At 38.8% G+C, this 20372-nt stretch overlaps 1 protein-coding gene across 1 annotated transcript in view; it reads left to right on the top strand.

The window, feature by feature from the left end:
• Window positions 1-20372, top strand: part of dpy19l3 (dpy-19 like C-mannosyltransferase 3) — a 72905-nt gene that overhangs the window by 42528 nt on the left and 10005 nt on the right. The window contains 2 exon segments of the mRNA XM_046840638.1: window positions 14882-15014; window positions 17847-18005. Of these exon segments, the coding sequence (XP_046696594.1) occupies window positions 14882-15014; window positions 17847-18005 (292 nt within the window).

Raw genomic sequence — 20372 nt, 5'->3', positions numbered from 1 at the left:
GTAAAACCAAGAAGTGGGCTTATGTCGCTGTAGCCCACCTGTCTCATGATTCAACATGTACATTCTGAGCTGCTTTTCTCCTCACCACAATTGTACAGAGTGGTTATTTGTGTTACTGTGCCCTTTCTCACAGCTCTCTGGAATGCTCTCTTTCATCAGCAAGGCATTTTTTGTCCAGAACAATGCTGCTCACTGGCTGTTTTTTTTTCTTTCTTCTAAGTAAACTCTAGAGACTATTTGTGCCAGGAGTCCCAGAAGATCAGCAGTTATAGAAATACTCAGCCCATCTGGCACGAACAATCATGCCCCACTTAAAATCACTGAGATCACATTTTTTTCTCTCCATCTGATGGTTGTCCAAAGCTGTTAGTGCGTATCTGCACGATTTACTGCATTGCGTTGATGCCACATGATTGGCTGGTTAGATAATTGCATGAATGAATAGGTGTGCAGCTGTTCCTAATAAAGTGTTCTGTGAATATATTTTTCACAGTATAAACAAATGGGTTATGTACTGTAGCAGTTACTGAAGACAAACGAATGTACACAGGACTGATCGCATGCTCTAATGTGCCTTTTTTTTGTTTGTCCAAAAGCCCGGTTCATGAGAATAAAAAAACAAAAAAAACACCACCTTTCTCACTTATCTTTTGTGTGGCCATAGGTCCCATTGCCCTCTTCTATTCAGGAATCGACAGGTTATATGAAAAAGTTTGTGCGCAATTTGGTTTTATATCTGAGCATCCCCTTTATTTTTTTTCCCCCCAAGATCAAAACAGTGTAACAGCATTTGTGTAATGTATCTCAGCCAGCACCTGCTCACTTTGATGTGTGCACAGCTATTGTTATTTTTGCAAATGAAGGGGGTGAGTCATCAGACGTATACCCAGCGTCTCTGTATTTACCCTTTTCCAGGCTTGATCTGAAAAATAACTCAGTTTTGCAGACAAAACATGTTCACAGGAGACATGGCAAAACAACCCAGAAAATTATATACATGTAGCGATACATGTATTCTTACCGAAATATTCTTTCGTACAGGACTTCTGGTTTGGTTCGCATGGGTCCAGAATGCAATGCGTTTCTGTGTGTGGAACAGTTACAATCTGTGTTTTCTCAGGAACGTATTAAGTGTTGGACCGCAAGTTTGTGTAGTCTTCGCCTCTCACTTTAAACGCTTTTTTATTACATTTATTTATTTATTTATTTATTTTATTGAACCTGAAAACATACACAAAAAAACCCTAGAGTTAGCACAGTGTCACTGTGTCTACTCGCTCCATACTGGAAATACGATTTGTATTGCTCATGCATAAAAAAATCCATATGGATTCTTTACCGTTTTCTGTCCAGCTTTAAGAATTTCTCTTAAAAGTAGAAGATCCTGACAGTTCCACATATCGAGGGAATGAATGAATGAATGAAGGATAAAAGTAGTGTAAACATTTGTTAAAGTATGCTGAAACAAGTAGAATATATCTTTAGAAAATCTAATATTAAATGTAAAACGCACACACACGCACACACACACTTACATGCACATCACTATTTCACTTTTTATTACATTTTTCCATTTATTTAATTTTATTTTAAAATTTAATTTGTGACAATTTTACTCAGTTTATTTTATTTTCATAAAATATTATAAAAATATTATTTTATATATTATTTAACCAAGCAGGTATTTAAAATTGATTTAAAAATGTAAACTGTTCAAATGGTGATCACAAATATTAACAATAATAAAAAAGCATGTTAATAAAAAATGATACGCAATTTTATATTTCGCATTTGTTCTCCTAACCGTAATGAAATTGAACCAAACTGTGACCGTAGTGTATATATATATATATATATATATATATATATATATATATATATATATATATATAACAATATTATGTGGAATGATCAGACTTTTGAATCAAAGGCAGGTTCACGTAGGGATGCAGGAGAGTATTCAGAATATGCAGTATAAGAGGAAAAGAAGACAGTGCTTAGTATCTTTGTTCTTTATTCTGAGGAATAAAGGAAGATTCTATGTATGGACAGATGAAATGATGACATAGTGTATTTGCCAATTCAGCCATCGTTCTTCACTGAGGTGTCATTTTCAAGCGATGCCAATTATCGATGGCTTGCTGTCAAGCTCGATCACCTGTCATTGAGCATAACAGATCTGCATCATATGCCCGAAGACGTGCGATTGCAAACGGAGTTGACATCAATCAAATGATCTCTGCATTCTCATCCATCACCTGCCAACACAGACATATTTTCACGGAAAAACCAGTAAATAAAATTCAACTTAAATCGATTTATATATATATATATATATATATATATATATATATATATATATATATATATATATATATATATATAAAATACACAAACCCGATTCTAAAAAAGTTGGGACACTGTACAAATTGTGAATAAAAACAGAATGCAATGATGTGGATGTTTCATATTTCAATATTTTATTTAGAATACAACATAGATGACATATCAAATGTTTAAACTGAGAAAATGTATCTTTTTTAATACGAAAAAATGAGTTGATTTTAAATTTCATGGCATGAACACATCGCAAAAAAGTTGGGACAAGGCAATGTTTACCACTATGTGGCATCCCCTCTTCTTTATATAACAGTCTGCAAATGTCTGGGGACTGAGGAGACAAGTTGCTCAAGTTTAGGAATAGGAATGTTGTCCCATTCTTGTCTAATACACGCTTCTAGTTGCTCAACTGTCTTAGGTCTTCTTTGTCGCATCTTCCTCTTTATGATGCGCCAAATGTTTTCTATAGGTAAAAGATCTGGACTGCAGGTTGGCCATTTCAGTACCCAGATCTTTCTTCTACGCAGCCATAATGTTGTAATTGATGCAGTATGTGGTCTGGCCTTGTCATGTTGTAAAATGCAAGGTCTTCCCTGAAAGAGACGACGTCTGGATAGGAGCATATGCTGTTCTAGAACTTGGATTTCAGCATTGATGGTGCCTTTCCAGATCTGTAAGCTGTCCATGCCACACGCACTTATGCAACCCCGTACCATCAGAGATGCAGGCTTCTGAACTGAGTGCTGATAACAACTTGGGTTGTCCTGGTCCTCTTTAGTCCGGAAAGAACTTCAAATTTTGATTTGTCTGACCACAGAACAGTTTTCCACTTTGCGACAGTCCATTTTAAATGAGCCTTGGCCCAGAGAAAATGTCTGCGCTTCTGGATCATGTTTAGATTTAGGGTCTAACGTGCGTCTAACATCCAGCAGCTCTGTAAAGTCATTATGGAGGAGTGGACAAGAATCCCGGCAACAATCTGTGCAGCTCTGTTGAATTCCATGCCAGGAGAATTGAGGCAGTGCTAAATATCAATAGTGCTCACACAAAATAGTGAAACTTTGGACACAGTTTTGACATGTTCGCTTAGGGGGTACTCACTTTTGTTGCCAGCTATTTAGACAATAAAGGCTGTATGTTAAGTTATTTTCAGATGACAGCAAAGCTGTACTGCTATACAAGCTGCACATTGACTACTTTACTAATATATCCAATTTTCATTTCTATAATATTGTTCCTTGAGAACATATAATAAAATGGTTGCTGAAATGTGTTACTTTTGTCAGATACCATATCTGTATGTATGAATATCTCCTTACTATGGCACCTGTTAGTTGGTGGGATATATATATTAGGCAGCAAGTGAACATTTTGCCCTCAAAGTTGATGTGTTGGGAGCAGGAAAAATGGGCAAGCGTAAGGATTTGAGCGAGTTTGACGAGGGCCAGATTGTGATGTCTAGACGACTGGATCAGAGCTGCAGGTCTTGTGGGATGTTCCTGGTCTACAGTGGTAACAAAAGTGGTCCAAGGAAGGAACAATGGTGTACATCGGGAGGGAAGGCTGGTCCGTTTGGTCCGATCTAACAGACAAGCTCTTGTAGCTTAAATTAAATGCTGTTAATGTTCAACAGTTCAGAACTGTTTTGGCAGCAAAATGTGGGGGGGGCAACACAGTATTAGGCAGGTGGTTAGAATGTTATTACTGCTCATTGGAATAAAGTTATGCCTGGTCAGTGTGTGTGTGTATATATACACAGTTCTCAAAATTATTCATACCCTTGGTATTTTTATAGTTTGTTTGAGTTGTCCTCTGTGATGAATGAGATTTCGAATACTTTCCTATATTTAATTTTTTATTCATTTCCCTGTAATTACTGCAGGTCTGCACATCTTCCTTATTCTAAAAAACCCTCACTCCTTCTCCATTCCTCAGGCATCCTCTCACCTTCCAAAATCTTGTTAAGCAATCTGGTTAAAAACTCCACTCACATCTCTCCTAAACATCTCCATGCTTCTACCGGATGTCATCTGGTCCAACCGACTTTCCACTCTTCATCCTCTTAATTGCTGCTCTCACTTTCTCCTTACTAATCCTAACACTTCCTGCCTCACCATCTCCACATCATCCAACCTTCTCTCGCTCTTATTTTACTTGTTCATCAGCTGCTCAAAATACTCCCTCCATCTTCTCAACACACTCTCCTCACTAGTCAACACATTTCTATCTCCATCCTTTATTGCTCTAACTTGCAGCACATCCTTCCCAGCTCGGTCCCTCTGCCTGGCCAATCTGTATAAATCCTTTACTCCTTCTTTAGTGTCCAACTTCTTATACAGCTCCTAATATGTTTTTTCCTTGGCTTTTGCCACATCCCTCTTTACCTGCTGCTGCATCTCCTTGTACTCCTGCCTACTTTTCTCATCAGTCTGTCGATCCCAATTCTGTTTTGCCAACCTCTTTCTCCTTATGCTGTCCTGCACTACCTCAATCCACCACCACGTCTCTTTGTCTTCCTTTCTATTTCCAGATGTCACTCCAAGTACCTTATCACTTCTGCAGTAGTCGCCCAATCATCCAGCACCTCTCCACCACCATTGAGCTCCTGTCTGACCTCTTCCCTCAATCTTACACTACAGTCTTCCTCCCTCAGTTTCCACCATCTTATTCTTCTTTCAGTCCTCACTCTCATCCTTTTCTTCTTCACCTGCAAAACCATCCTACAGACCACCATTCGATGCTGTCTGGCTACACTGTCCCCCGCCAACACCTTACAGTCTCCAATCTCCTTCAGGTTGCATCTCCTGCATAGAACATAGTCCATGTCAATTAAACCCCCCTCCAATGTTTCTGGTATTACTCCCTTTCCACTTGGTCTTCTGAACACACAACATATCTACCTTTCTCCCCTCCATCACATCAGCTACCTCTCTCCCTTTACTAGCCATTGTACTAACATTTAAATAACCCACCCTAACCTCCACTCTCCTACACTTCTCCTTTCCTTGCTGTCTCTGTAGACCTCTTCCTCCTCTCCTTCTCCTTCTTTGGCCAACAGTAGCCCAATTTTCTTGTTGGCTTAAAATACCCGTGGCAGTCGTTGGTAACCCGGGCCTCGAATTTCTGATACGTGAGTCGCATATTTAATTTGGCACGTTTTACACTGGATACCCTTCCTAACATTTCCTGAGTTGATTTAACATTTAAATTCTGATTTCTATAATCTGTTTACTTATGATACTTCATTAAGTTTGTCTTCAACAGAGGTGTAAAGAATACCTGAAAATCATACTCAAATAAAAAGTATAGTTAAAATTCACCAATTCCAATATGACTTGAGTTAAAGTCTTAGAGTATCTGATTCTAACAGTAATTGAGTTTTTGACTCATGGAACGTAGGCTCAAAGATTTTTTTTTAAAGCTCTTTTTTAGATGCTTGTATTTATAGATACGCGTGACATTGAACATGAATTGAGCTCAATGAATCTGAATGAAGTTCCTGTCAAGTCATAAAGCAGGAGAGAAAAAGTTATTTAACGAGGTCCAGACTGCTCGTGAAATGCTGACGTTTTTGGGGCACCAGCTTGCTAGCGGGCTTCATTAACTGTAGATATACTATCAGAAGCTACTCTCAATAGAGCCGAAAAAGGCTTGCATAATTCCTTGGCACATTAAGCAGATAATGGAAGCACATCTGGAGTAAGGACTTTGTCAAGAGCTGATTCAGATCCTGTCACTGTTGGATTTTTCACTCGATTCTGGCCTCTTTACAGTATGTCCGATGATAGTTTGGATCGCAGTGGAGAGGAGCTGCTTTGAGCAGCGCAGTCACAAACTGTAATGATCACACGCTCCAGGTTAATGTTATCTGCAGTCGTGTGTGTGTAGGAACTTTTCATGAACAGAGCAGGACAGAGTGTAGTTTTTTACTGAGCTCTTCAAATATTTTGAAATGTGTTGGTATGTGTGTTTGTGTGAGAGAGAGAGAGAGAGAGAGAGAATGTTTCTCCTTAGTATGAGTGATCCATGGCCTTTCATTCAGACTCCCTCAGTCCCACGGATCCTCACGTGGTCTTTGTCCGCTTTGTAATGTGCCGTCATCAGAGCCAGTATTATCACTCCGAATGTCTGTCTGCCATGTAATTAATTTCCTCTCTATGGTTTTGTGATTTTTATACCACGTGTCCTTTTGTCAGTTTGAGGGGGAAAAGCTGCATTCTTTCCAAATGTTGCCTTGTTTTCTAATAATGAAGACAAATTAGCCTTTTATTTCCTCCGACGGGAAAAAAAAAACGTTTGTTACCCTACGGACCATGTGTAATTTATGTTCTCGAAATGAACAAAAGACACTTTTCTTTGTGGATTGCTGCAGTTTCTCTGTTTTCTTGCTCTTCTTCTTCTACTGTTTGCATTTCCTCTTTCTTGTCTCCCACTCTGTTTGTCATACAGTTTTCTTTGGATTTTGAATGCAGTGTAGCTGCTGCAGAATAAACTTAGCTAACTTGAACCCTTAAAGTGCTTTCTCCACCTGTGGCTCGACTCACATCCCAGTTTTTTATTAACTCAGTCACCTCACCTTTCACACTTTACCATAATTGTTATGTATTTTCAGAATGCCACTGAATCAAGATTTAATTGTGCAGCTGAGTTAATGTAATTGAACACGTTTTTTTTAGTCGAGCTCTAGTCGACCATGTAGTTCTGCTACAACCTGTAAATTTATATATATATATATATATATATATATATATATATATATATATATATATATATATATATATATATATATATACACACACATATACTTAGTAATCCTCCGCTTTACCGCCCCCTGGTTTGTCGCGAAATTGCATTTTTGTTGAAATAATTACAATTACAACAGTACGGTGAAGTGAAGAATGCGTTGATGTGTATCTTTAACTCAGACTCTTTTCTGACATCATAGGACACTTCAACCAATAAACAACAATAAACTACGCATAGGCTACGCTACTACAGAACTGTACAGTACATGTACTCACTATAAATGCGATATAGTGTACTGTATTTCTACAGATTTACACAATTCATCTCGTTATATTCTTGCAAATGTTTTTCTGTGTGTTTAAAGTGTGTGGGAGGAGGATTTACGGCTTAAGTGATTAGAAACTAAATTTTGGGGTCGTTTATCGTGGTTTTTCGTCTGTTTTGGAAATGTAACCACCGCGATAAACGGGGGATTGCTGTATTTTTAATTAAGATTTAGTTTGCTCTTGTAAATCTGCATTTCATTGCAGTATACCTGTACTATGCAATGACAAAGTTTTATCCCTCTACCTACCTTCCTACTTACCAACCTATTACACCGAGTCACTTGAGACTTCTGAAGCACTTTTGGATGTTGCTCTGAATTAAAGCGTCTGCTAAATGCCTTAAATGTAATGTTAAACTTTTTCCTCTATTCCTGATCAATCACATGCCAATTTAGTTGCCATTCTCAGCCAATCAGCGATCTAATCATTGAACTAAATTTCAGCTTTTTTTTTCTTCAGAATTTCTCCTCACTCAGTGGATGCTTTCTTTTTTGCTTTCTCTTTGTTGCTGTTTGCCTCAGTGACTCGCTGTCTGCCTCCGCCTTTTCCTCCACACACATTTGATGGCCCCCGCTGACAAAATCTCCAGCAGCTCTGTGCAGTTCCGAAATAGTCGTTTCAGGATCAAAGCTAAAAAGGTTCACGAGGCAAGGCTACGAGCATGGCCAACAGATATCTGCTCTGCATCAGAGTAGCTTGTTAATTGTAGTTGGTACTTTGGCAGGGACAAGTGCTGTTTGTTGCCACTTAAGGGCACCTGCTTATTAATACAAATCCAGCAAGCCATGTGCAGCTCGATTCAGAATGGTCAAGAGGTTTATTTTCTGCTTTCGCAAGCACGTGTGTGGGCAAAACACGTGGCCTCTGTGACTTTGTCTCTCGAAACTGCAGCTCAGCTAAGATGTATTCTTTAAAGTTCTCATTCAAGCCTATAAAAACCTTCTGAACGTGATGCCAACACAATAGAAAATATCTGAATGTGCTCATGAAACCTTGAAATGATAGGCCTTAGTGTCTGTTCAGGTCACCTAAGAACCCTGTATGCAAGGCTGGGAAAAATGAAGAGAGAAAATAAATACACATAGCCAATGAATTCCATAGTCGTATAGAGCAGGGGTCATCAGTCACGATGTAGATACAGGAATGTATTTCAGAGGTCCAACTAAGCACTTGAAAAATATTATAGCAGAAGAGAGTCATGTGTAAAAGAAGGCAATAATTCAGTGTGGCTTTCTGTATATTTGTGTATACAGTATGTGTATTTTTGCTGCTTCAGTTTCCAAATAAAGATCTCATTATTTTAGAGTTTGTGGCAATAGTGAAAAGTAGTAAACTGAATGTGTTTATATTCTTTAATGTTGGATGCTTATTCATATCGTGCTTTTTTGGTGCAGTGCTTTCGGAATGGTGCATATGTGTACCGAATGCAATCCTTTTTCTAAACAAAATCTGAGTTCCCTCATGAACATATTAAGTGGCGGACCTCAAGTTTAGTCTTCAAATCAGACTTTAAGCGCAGCGTCATTGTTTTTTTGTGTGTTTTTGTAAGCATTATTATTAAACTTAAAACATGCACAACAATGCCAGGGCTAAAAAAAATCCGATTTTTAGTGCACTGTAAAACGTTTGTACGATTTTAGTTTTTTTTACAACAGTTTAGTGATATGAATTATTTTGCGTTATGTTCAGCTTCAAGAATTTCTCTTGAAAGGAGAAAATCTTGAGAATTCCGGATATCGAGGGTGTAAATGAATGAAGGATGGAAGGAATGAAGACATTTGTTAAAGTATGCTGAAATAAGCAGAACAGTTATGTAGATCATATCTGTAGAAGATTTTATTTCAAGTTTTATATAAAATTGTTTAAAAATGTAAACTGTTAATATAAATAATAATAAACTGTGTTATAAATAATCAGTAGTAATAGTAATAAATAACGCCAGGCAATTTTATGATTCCAATTTTACTGACATTTAATAAAAAAAAATTCTCTCCCCTTTTTTTGTGGTATAAGGTGCCATTAAACATATTATGCCAACATGACAAAATTTGCCACTGGGTATCTTCTTGCTAATGGTGTTCTTTTTCCATTAAATGGTATTGCAAAATACTAAAACCCATGACATGCATTATCTCAAGCTGGTTTCCAGAACAAGAAAATGAGAAACTGTATTATAGAATATATAATTTGGAATATATTTGGAATGAGGTGGAACAGCAAGTTCACAGCATGCATTAGTAATCTGCAGACACTACATAGTGCTTTTCAGACAGCAGGAGCAATTTTAAAAAGTTTCAATCAACTTGTTGAGAGTCTTTGCCATGTAAATTTCTCTATATAAATATAACCCTTCTCTGGTAGAATATCTGACAAACTTGACATCAAATATGCTAGAGTTTAAACATCTAATCCAAAAGAATCAATTTTTGGAGGTATTAATATCCAGCGTCCAGGGTGGTGGAGATTAAAGTCTTAAAGATTAAAGATTAAAGAAATTTTCCTCTTTCTCTGTCTCTCTTTCGCTGCCTTTCTCTCTCTCTTTAACGTAGGCTGTACCGGCCTGCTTTGTCCACCTAACTGACATTGGAATGGATTTTCTGCTGGCTTTCTGCTGGCTTTCTGCTGACCAAATAGAGAGAAAAAGACTGATGTTAAGCATGCAGTTGTATTATGTCCACCCACTACCGAACTCGTTAATCCTTTTATTTTAAATCGATGGGCAGCCATTTTAGCAATTTATTTCTGTAAATTCAAAGAGTTGTTGACATTTTATTTGGAGTAAATACTGGTTTCGATATATCTGGATTCTCATATCTGGATTTGCACAAAACGCGGCTGAAAATGCACGAAAACCTCTTTTCATGCAAAAAAACAAACTTGACAGGAAAAAGTGCGCACCTGTAAGTAAACTCTGAGTCCTGCGTACGCACAACGCGGAAACACAAAAGGCGAGAAGGGGAATTGGTGACGCAGATGGTGTGGACAACCTTTGCAAAGTGGCGTACGCACAAAACAGGGCTGGAAACGGGTGTACGTCATTTTCCAGGCAAAGTAAAACTAAAGGCAAACTAATTTGCCCCAATTATTTTTTGTATTCAAAATTGTTTCAGCTCTAATATATACATGTCTGTCTGTCTGTCTGTCTGTCTATCAATCTATCATTATATAGCACATAACACCTGCCCTTGCCTTTTCATTCCTTGTCCTTTCCTTAGCTTTGTCACTCTTCCGTTGCCATCTTCTACAATTCCAACAAATTAGGAGTCCTTGGCAACATGCCAGCTATAAGTTCACATCTTATTTCATGGAGCCGAGTTTGACTTCATCATTCTAACCTTATCTACAGTTGTTGACTCCAAACACCCACTGCTCTTCTCTCTGCTCTAACTTGATACATCATTTGCATGAAACTTTGTAGGCATGTTAATCTTTAATCCTCTGGGTTCTCTGGATGACAATTCCCTCCAGGATTGTCTTCCTTTTTTTTTCAGAACCATCCCCAGAACATGGTAGAGTTTTATCTGGGTTTGCGAAATCAGTCTGTATATTTGTTGCTTTTAATGTTTGATGGTAAAGCCTGGCATCTCAGTAGGAATCTCTGTGGGTTGTCAGGTACTTCAAGATCAAACATATCAGTCTGCCATAATTAAATTGATTTTTGGAAACGCGTCAGACCTCCTTTATTCTCTTTGCTAGGAGTTCTTTGTTTGCTCTTGAAGGTTTTTTATTTTTTTAATTGGATCACCTTCACAAACCAGTCCAGGTAAATGGATGTGTTCAGTATTTAGTTATCAGTATGATGACCAGTACCAGTGTACTGTGGGGGGAAAAAAGAATAAACGGGCATCTTCGCGCCTGACAGTGACTGGCAAGGTCAATGTTCTTATCCCGGTCTCTTTAATATTAATGCCATTAATCAATTTTTATAATGTCAGCGAGGTGCTAACTAGCACGAGCTGACATTTATGCAAAAGAATATAACGCAGGAATAAAAATCCTAAAATGCTAATCAGCCAAGGGCCAGAAAAATCTCTTGTCAATATGGAGTTAATTAAACAGAAGTGACCCTTCTTCCTTTCCCATGGCAGGAAGTAACCCAGACAGCAGGGTCAAAGGTTAATCCTTTATCACAATATTTTTTTCTCTCTTTTTGTCTGGAGCTAGAAACGGAAACTGAGAGGTGTGAAATTTATCCTCCAACTTTTTGATGGATCACATGAGACCCGGGAGTGAAAAGCTGTTGTGAAAGAGGATGCCACCACTCTCGTGTGATCCTGGCAGATAATCAGGTTGTTTTCCTTTTTAATATCGATAATGCAATGACTTGGGCGGAAGGGAGCACTTAGCCCTGAGCAGGGAATTATGGGATTTAATGTTTTGAGTGGGCAAGTAAAGAGCCTATGAGAATCTTGGAGAAAAAAAAATCAAAAAACGTGTGCATTTATATGTGGAAAGACATAAAGACGAGCTCACACACTTTGTTGCAGCTTAATCCTTCCTCTGGACCGAGTGTGGAGATGGTGGTGTGTGTGGTGTATAAAGAGCACACATCTGCTATTTAGCTGCTAAATTCTGTCTCCCACATGGCTGTAGAGCTGTGGGGTTTGTGTGTGTGTGTGTGTGTGTGTGTGTGTGTGTGTGTGTGTGTGTGTGTGTGTGTGTGTGTATGTGTGTGGAGCCGTAACAACAGCGATGCCGTTCCTTACTGTACTTGGTGGTTTTCTTCTTCAAAGTCTTCCCTCAGGAGTCCAATAGCACCTCGTTTTCTTCTCACATTAGCCAGCGCCAGAGGACAAGTCGCTCTGCCACCCACTGACAAATGGCAACCTCTGTGTAGTCTATTACTGCTAGAATCCTTACTTTCATTCTTCTTTACTCACTCGCTCTTCCTCACTCGCACACTTGTTCTTCAGTCTTCTACATCTCTCTCTCTCTCTCTCTTTCTCTCTCTCTCTTCCCATATCTTTCTTTCCTTCTTTCTCACTGTCTCCGTTTGATTAGAGGTGACGATGTCGGCGAAGAGGGGGGCCAGACAGAACGCTGAGAGACAGCCTATTGTAATTGTAGCCATTTTTCAACCTTGTTCAACTCCACTAGTGTATCACTCCTCTGTAATTGAAAGCTCGTCTAGCATCGTGTGTGTGTGTGTGTGTGTGTGTGTGTGTGTAAAACATAGAAGCAAGAGTATATTTGTACAGTACATAACCGTCATGTCCTCGATGCTTCGTTATTGAACCAGCTGAAAGACTTCCGAGGTTCCTTCGAGGACAAATTACCCAGAACGCAACGTTCCTTCTTTTCTGATGGAACAAAATGGAACGCGTGCCTGTCACCATAAAACTTTCCTGCCAGCAAAACATCTGTCATGATGACACCGTCCTCGGCGTTGAGCGTACGCTCCATACAAATGCCATCACCTCATTTTTGAGTCTAACACCAACTGTTTTTGTGCCTCGCAGTCAAGAGCGATAACTATTCCCGGTGACATGGTTTATATACGCTCAGTAGGGGTGTTAACATCTAAGGTTTAGCTGTAGCATTTGGGGCCCAGTTTTAGGGTGATACGGGAGGCACCTGAAAGATATCTGACCGATTGATTTGCATAATCTTTTTCCTTTTTTTATTAATCGGATTGTGCTGCAAATTGGGCCAATTAATTGGGTCAATAAATTGGGCCAATTAATAGGCAGGCGCCTCCGCGAAAACACCGGACTAGCGTGTACATTGTCCGCTTGAGTGAGAGAACAGAGCTTACCCATACCAGCAGGTGGCAGTATTCTGTGTTTGGCATACAAACAGGGAAACCAGAAGAACTAGAACTGTATAAAGCAAGCGTCAATTACACCTGCCGCGATCAACACTAACGGATCCGTGTAGCTTTTTCCAATCGTGTATGCTAGGTTGCAAAGGCAAGTAGCAAGAATCAGTGTGTTCCATCTTTACTCAGTCATTTTTTTGCTTTCATCAGTTCTGTTTTTTTTCTGTGTGCTCATTCGCTAAGCTGCATATCCACTCGGTGTGTTCTCTTTCTCTTCGACGAGCTCCGCCTCTGATTCCACATACAGAATCGGACGAAAAATACAGATGGCATCTGAGTAGAGCAACATTTTTAAGATTTAAGTTCTTATCCTTTGTTCTTAATCTAGCCTTATATATTTCATTGGTTAAATATAATGCTACTTTTGGTGAGAGAATGAGAATAACGTTTGGAGAGAGAACGCAAGTTTTTGGAACTGATCGTTAATGAGCCTTCAACTAGCTGTAGTTTAGGTACAGGGAGGCACGGGTACCAACACCTGGTAACAAATGCATTGATTAGAGAGGCTTGTGTTGTTCCAAGACATTTTTTATTTAAACTATTTTCTGTATCACTTCTTATTACTTAAATGTCGGCCAAACATAACGGGCAGCAATTTCAGCATCGACGGCTCTGATTTCTAAATATCGCTATCAGCCTCACCCAAAGAAAAACCCATACTGGTAAATAAAATTGCATGCTCTTATTTAGGCCAATAGGAAAACAAAAGGGGCGGGGCTCCAATCTCTTCGGTGGGTATTATGAATCTATTATGATCTTGTTTCTATATTGTTGCTTGTCACACATATGGAAATTATAGCTGATCTGTGCTAAGGTTTTCCTTCAGTCAGCACATTTAGAAACTAATAATCACCATCCTGGTTTCACTCATACAGTAATAACAGCCTAATGGTATTTTATTTTGCATATTTTTCTCCAAGGTGTACATGGATTTCTCACTCAAAAGTACAATAGACTTTTACAATTTTGTAAATGAACTACCTATTCAGATTTTGGTGATACCAAAAAGGATTTAACAGCATGGATAACACTTAAAAGTTGGATAAAACGGTGAAAAAAAAACAAAAAAGTTTCACTGAAATATTTTCACAATAGAGAAGAACAGTTTAGATTTTGGTGCCTTAAGGCATTCATTATAAGCGACTCACTTTCGGGTTCTTTTCTCACTAAGGAGATGTGTGTGGAAATGTTTGTCAATGGTAATTGTCCATATGCTTCCCATTAGGTAGATAAAGATAAAAAAAAAAATGGATTGACAGAAAATGCTGTATTATTCCCCCAAAAAAAAAAAAACGGATTCGGCAGTTAGACAGCATTTACTGTAATGATGCGGCGTGTAACCCTCGAACGCAGCCGAATGAGCCTTAAAAGTGATGATGGCGTCCCAAATGTCTCCAATAGGAGCATTTTGCACATGAGTAATGCTAGCGCACGCTCGAGTGCGCGCCCTCCTGCCGAGCCAGTTAACGTTCTTCCTTCTGTTCGAAAAATAAATGGCAGCAGCTGAGTACAGCCGAGTTTCTGTGCAAATTCCGACACACGCCTTTATATGTACACACATCCGCAAAAACACACTCGCATACAATTCGATGTTAAAGAAGCGTAAAAATACAAAATAAGTAAAGTCAAACCCCTTATGTTCTCTCCGCAGCGGCAAGACCCCCAAGAGTGCAGTGTTTGCAGGCAGTATGCAGCTTCTGGCTGGAATAAAGCTGTGCACAGGCCGAGTCCTGACAAACCACCCGCACTATGAGGACCAAGCACTGCGGGAAAGGACCAAGCAGGTAGGATTTCAGGGAATTTTTGATGGAATTATTTAAATACTTATTAAAATATGTGAGCCACTCGTGGTAAACCCCGCAGAGATTCTTCTCCTCTACAGGATGCACTGGGGATGGTAAATTTCACAGATTCACATTCACAAAAAATTGGCGTTTGTATCACAACGCATAGTTTTTAACATGTTTGCATCAGAAAAAAACTATTTATTTCAATGTCGAGAGTGAAATTCAAGGTTATTATTGACTTTATCAAATCAAATCAAATTTTGTCACATACACATACATAAGACTGATAAATAAAGTATAAAAACTATATATCGTAATTTCCGGACTATAAAGCGCACCCATATATAAGCCACACGCTGAATCTTACAAATATTAAAATTTTTAACATAAATAAGCCGCACCTGTCTATAAGTCTACACTAATGAACTTTACACAGGCTTTAACGAAAGACACGTTACACACAGTGTAACGGGTAAAATATGTTGCGCTTCCTTTAAGAGCAGAGCTGTATTTTGGGAAAAGACCGGCACAGCATTTTTCCAGTATTACTGCGTGTGTTCACCCAGACTCAACGTGTTACAACGGCTTGTATCTAAACAGTAGCCGACCAAGAAAGTCATTGTTTACTGTCTTCCTCCTTTCTTTCACAACTATTTCTCTCGGGAGTTTTCTTCTGGCATCGTCGTGCGTAAAAAAAAAAAAAAAAAAAGTTTTTTCGCCCGATGCCGTGCAGCTCAGAACACAGGTGAGGTGCGTTTTTTCGTTTCCGTTCGGAAATTTCATTGGTCTAATATTATGGGGTTCAGTTTTTTGGCTTAAAGTTTGTGAAACCGGGAAAAACCCAGGAAAAATTAATATATTAGCCACTTCGTTGTTTAAGCCGCGGGGTTCAAAACTTAGGAAAAAGCGGCTTATAGTCCGAAAAATACGGTAAAATAAAATATAAGGATATATAAGATATAAAGATAGATATATATGTGAAAGAAAAAGATGTATATACAAAAAATGCTTATGGCAGTAAACAGTGAACAGTAAACAATAATAAACAATTAGAATATTATTAGAATAATATCCAAGATAATACACCAAGAACAGGGATTTGGAATTGTGGGAATGAAGAGAGAGAGAGATGAGATGCGCTGTTTAATCCGCTGTGGCTAATGTATGAGTTTCATCTCACGATGTTCAATAAACCAAGTGTTGTGATTTCCTGGGGTCCTTGTCGCTGTCTTAACTGCAGCGGTGATGAATTCGATCGGCAGAACAAAGCCGAATACGGAGGAATGCGTGCGGGGTAAGATCAGTGAAGCTAACGTATAACACCAAGCGTGTTCCATACATATAATTATTAGTAACTGCGCCATACTTTTAGTGTTTAGAAAGAGACCAATAGTTTGTGACCAGTATTTTATACGCAGATTGATTTCTCCTCGCTAAAATGTTTCTGAAGCGCGTTCTCTCAGCACCGATTCAGGACGTGTGTCAGAACCAAAGAAGCGAACTGTCAGTACCGTATTGAATTGCATACTTTTTTCCCATTGCATCGTATCGCATTGACTCGCATTGTGTCGAATCAAATCGAACTCGCATCATGATCGATATGTATCTCAAACGCAGCCTATGCATTGAGATGTGAATTGCATCGGCCTCAGTTATGGAGATGCACAAACCTAACATACACATATTTTCCCCAACAGAACCAAGCAGGACAGAGTAAAAGCCTGACTTTTTGTTTTTATGATTTCCTTTCCTTTCTCGTTCCCTTTTTGTGATGTATTTAGTCACACTTACTAGCATGGATGAATCGATCTGCTTGCGAGCCTATTAAGCTTGACACAAGATGGCAGGTCAGGGCAGAAGATTCTGGAAAGGTTCTAGCCTAGGTGGGCAGTAGTGCTTTTCACACTTACAGAGCTGTGTGTGGAAGCATGACTAATGAGCGGTGTGTTTGAGGAAGACCAGACACCCACCTTCATGACTGCTCTGACCTTCATCTGGCTGGAAATATCACCTCTGATAGCACCTGATAATGGAAGTGCTTGGAAAAGAGTAAAGCCGGTGAAGGAAAATATATTAGGTAAAATAAGCGATGTATAAGGACCTATTTTTATATATATATATTGTGCCAACTGTAATTGGCTTTTTATCAGGTACACCATCATTTGTAGCCCATCTGTGGTTACAGTCTGCTCCAGAATTATTGGTACCCTTCTGTAAAAATGTCTGTATTAATTAAACCTTTTTAAAAATAATTTTTGAGAATCCTTTTCTAATACTATCTCTAAGATCACATATACTTAGACCAGGCATAACTTTATGGTCTCCGATCAGGCATAACATTATGATCACCTGCCTAATATTGTGTTGGACCCCCCACTTTTTTGCTGACAAAGCGGACCAGCTTTCGCTCCACACATGCATTAATGACCCTGTCGCCAGATACTGAACAAACTGGGAAACACCCCACAAACGCTGCAGTTTCGGAGATGCTCTGACCCAGTCGTCTAGACATCACAATTTGTCAAACTTGCTCAAATCCTTACGCTCGCCTATTTTTCTAACACGTCAAATTTAAGGACAAAATGTTCACTTGCTGCCTAATATATCCACCCAATAACAGGTGCCATGATGAAGAGGTAATCAGTGTTATTCAATTCATAATGCTATAATGTCATAATGTTATGCCTGATCAGTGTGTAGTTCAAGACATGAATAAAATGTCTCCTTTGAGAAACCTTTTTCATAGTCGTTACTGAGCCATGGATATTTTTTCGCCTTTATTCTTTCCTGTTTTCATTTTCAGTTTTTTTTTTTTTTTGCCTCCTGCAGGTGTATCAGATCTACGCCCGGCAGTCTGCAGAAGACGTGTACAAGCTCCTGCGGGATGTAGGGGCAGATTACGTGGTGTTGGAGGACAGCATTTGCTTCGAGCGCCGGCACACTCGTGGCTGCCGGCTGAGGGACCTGCTCGACCTGGCCAACGGACATGTAGGTCACTCACCTTTAACAGCAGCTCTCCAGTCCTGCAGCTTTCTTGCCTACACTCTCCAGTAGCATTAATTCTCATTAATGAAAATTTCCAGAGTAAAGAAACAAGCATCACGCTTTTTTTTATTTTTAAGACATTGGTTTTGTATAAACAAAACAATGCTTTCCAGCACCAGCAGGTATCCAGGCCTGCTTTGATTATTATTAGCTATTGTGCTATTTCTTGTGTGATTCACACCTCAATGCGTAAATGTCATGTTGTTCGTATAATTAACAGGTTTTTTTTGTTTTGTTTTTTAAATCCATATCACTTTTTTCATGTGTAACAATTGAGAGTTTCCGCTTTACAGAGATATCAGACTTAAGTGCGAATCTGCTTTCACACTAAGTGGTTTTTATTATTATTGTTCCTCTGAGAAGCAGGCATTAAGATTAGGGTGAAAACTCTGAGGTTTTTATTTTTTCGGGTTGCAGCAGAGATTTTACAAAGTTGTTCAGAAAACCTTAAATAAAAAAAAAAAATTAAGAAAAAAAAAAAAAAAAAAAAATTAGCTGCTGAGTGATCACTTTTTTCTTATGTCCAGACTAATCAGATCATAGCTCTGGTGTGGATGGGGAAAAAAATTAAAGCATTTTTGGGGGTCAAGGGGCCCGACTCAGTGAGCCTAAGATTTATGTATCGTCTACAATTGTTGCCTAAACATTCACAGCAAAGATTTTTAGGCAAAAGCGTTGGGGGGTGGTCTGTATCTTCCTTCCTGATGTGTATTTTTTGGACCCTTGCGAGTCCTGTTTCGAGTGCACCCCGTCTTGGAAAAATCTCTGTATGACCCTGGCCACTGTACTGTAACTCAGTTTCAGGATGTTACATATCTTTTATAGCCTCGGCCATCTTTAAGAGTCTTTACCATGAGGTTTCATGTTGAACATCCAGTGGTCAGTATGAGTGAATTTTACTCAAAACACTAAATCACTATTAACTGCTCTAATACAAGATACACAAAAGTATAATCCAGACAAACAGACAAAAACATCAACATGACGAATAGGAAATGTGGCTGAACATGGTCACTTGACATACAGCTGCTATTACGTAGGGTGTACTTACTATTTAGACAATAATGGCTGTATGTTGAGTTATAGGACAGTAAATCTGTATATATATATCAAGGTTTCTTTCTCATGCCATCCACGGTCACCACTGGCTCTCACATTGGGGTAAACCTCCATTTTTATACAACTTTAGAACCGCTTTATCTTTTTAAACCTGCTTTGAGACAATGTCAATTGTCAAAAGCGCTTTAAAAATGTAAATTCATTGAATTGAATTGTATCAAAATAGAAAAAAAATGTGTTCCTTGTCCCCTAACCCTAGAGGACAGAGTGTAGATACAGTTAGTCTTGTTATTAGATTTACACACTCTTGAATTCAAATATATATTTTACTTTGCAGTGTGACTAAAATTAACAACCTGGTTATTTTTGGGGACATTCACACCTACACAATGAAAAGTGCAGAAATGATAAAATGTGAAATCTACCTAGTGTAGTTTCTTCACTTCAGCCAGAATAAGAATCCTTTATTTATGTAAGCTGAGAGGTGCATTTGCCTACACACTGTAGTCTCAGCCTCAGACATGCAGCCCACATGCAGAGCGCCTCATATTTCTGTACACTTTTCTGGCCATAACCATTCAAGATCTTTAGGGTTGGAAACTTGATTGCTCTTTGTGCTTTGATTTGTCACAAGAATATTCTACCCTTCTATTAATAACAGAAGTTACAAATGGTGGTGTATTTTTATATCCAATACATGATGTACAGATTTTAGTGTCCTAATACTGACTAGTTCCCAAAACGTAAAAATAATTCAGGTGGCAGCAAAAACCATCTTCCCAGAGCATCATGGGTGAACAAAATTATTTTTTTGTTTAAATAAAGACTCATTCAAGCAGACATACACCATATGGCTAAACGTTTGTTCCCTTCACCAACATGCCCATCAAAATCTACCCCAATCACCAATCTATCATTTCTAGGTACACTCTCCACCAATTCATCTAACTTACTCCAGAATTTTTCCTTCTCCTCCATCTCACAACCCACTTGTGGAGCATAGGCACTGAAGACATTTCTCATCACCCCTTCAACTTCCAGCTTCACATTCATCACCCTATCAGAAACTCTCTTCACCTCCACTCTACACTCTTACTGTACTTTTCATTCAGAATCACCCCTACACCATTTCTATTTCCATCCACACCATGATTAACAGTTTACACCCACCTTCAATGTTCCTGGTCTTACTCCCTTTCCACTTGGTCTCCTGAACCAACAACATATCTACCTTTCTCCTCTTCATCATAT

This window comes from Silurus meridionalis, chromosome 26, assembly GCF_014805685.1.
Source record: "Silurus meridionalis isolate SWU-2019-XX chromosome 26, ASM1480568v1, whole genome shotgun sequence".
Classification (NCBI taxonomy): Eukaryota; Metazoa; Chordata; class Actinopteri; order Siluriformes; family Siluridae; genus Silurus; species Silurus meridionalis.
Note: the sequence above shows the minus strand (reverse complement) of the source record. Positions and strands in the feature narration are given on the sequence as shown.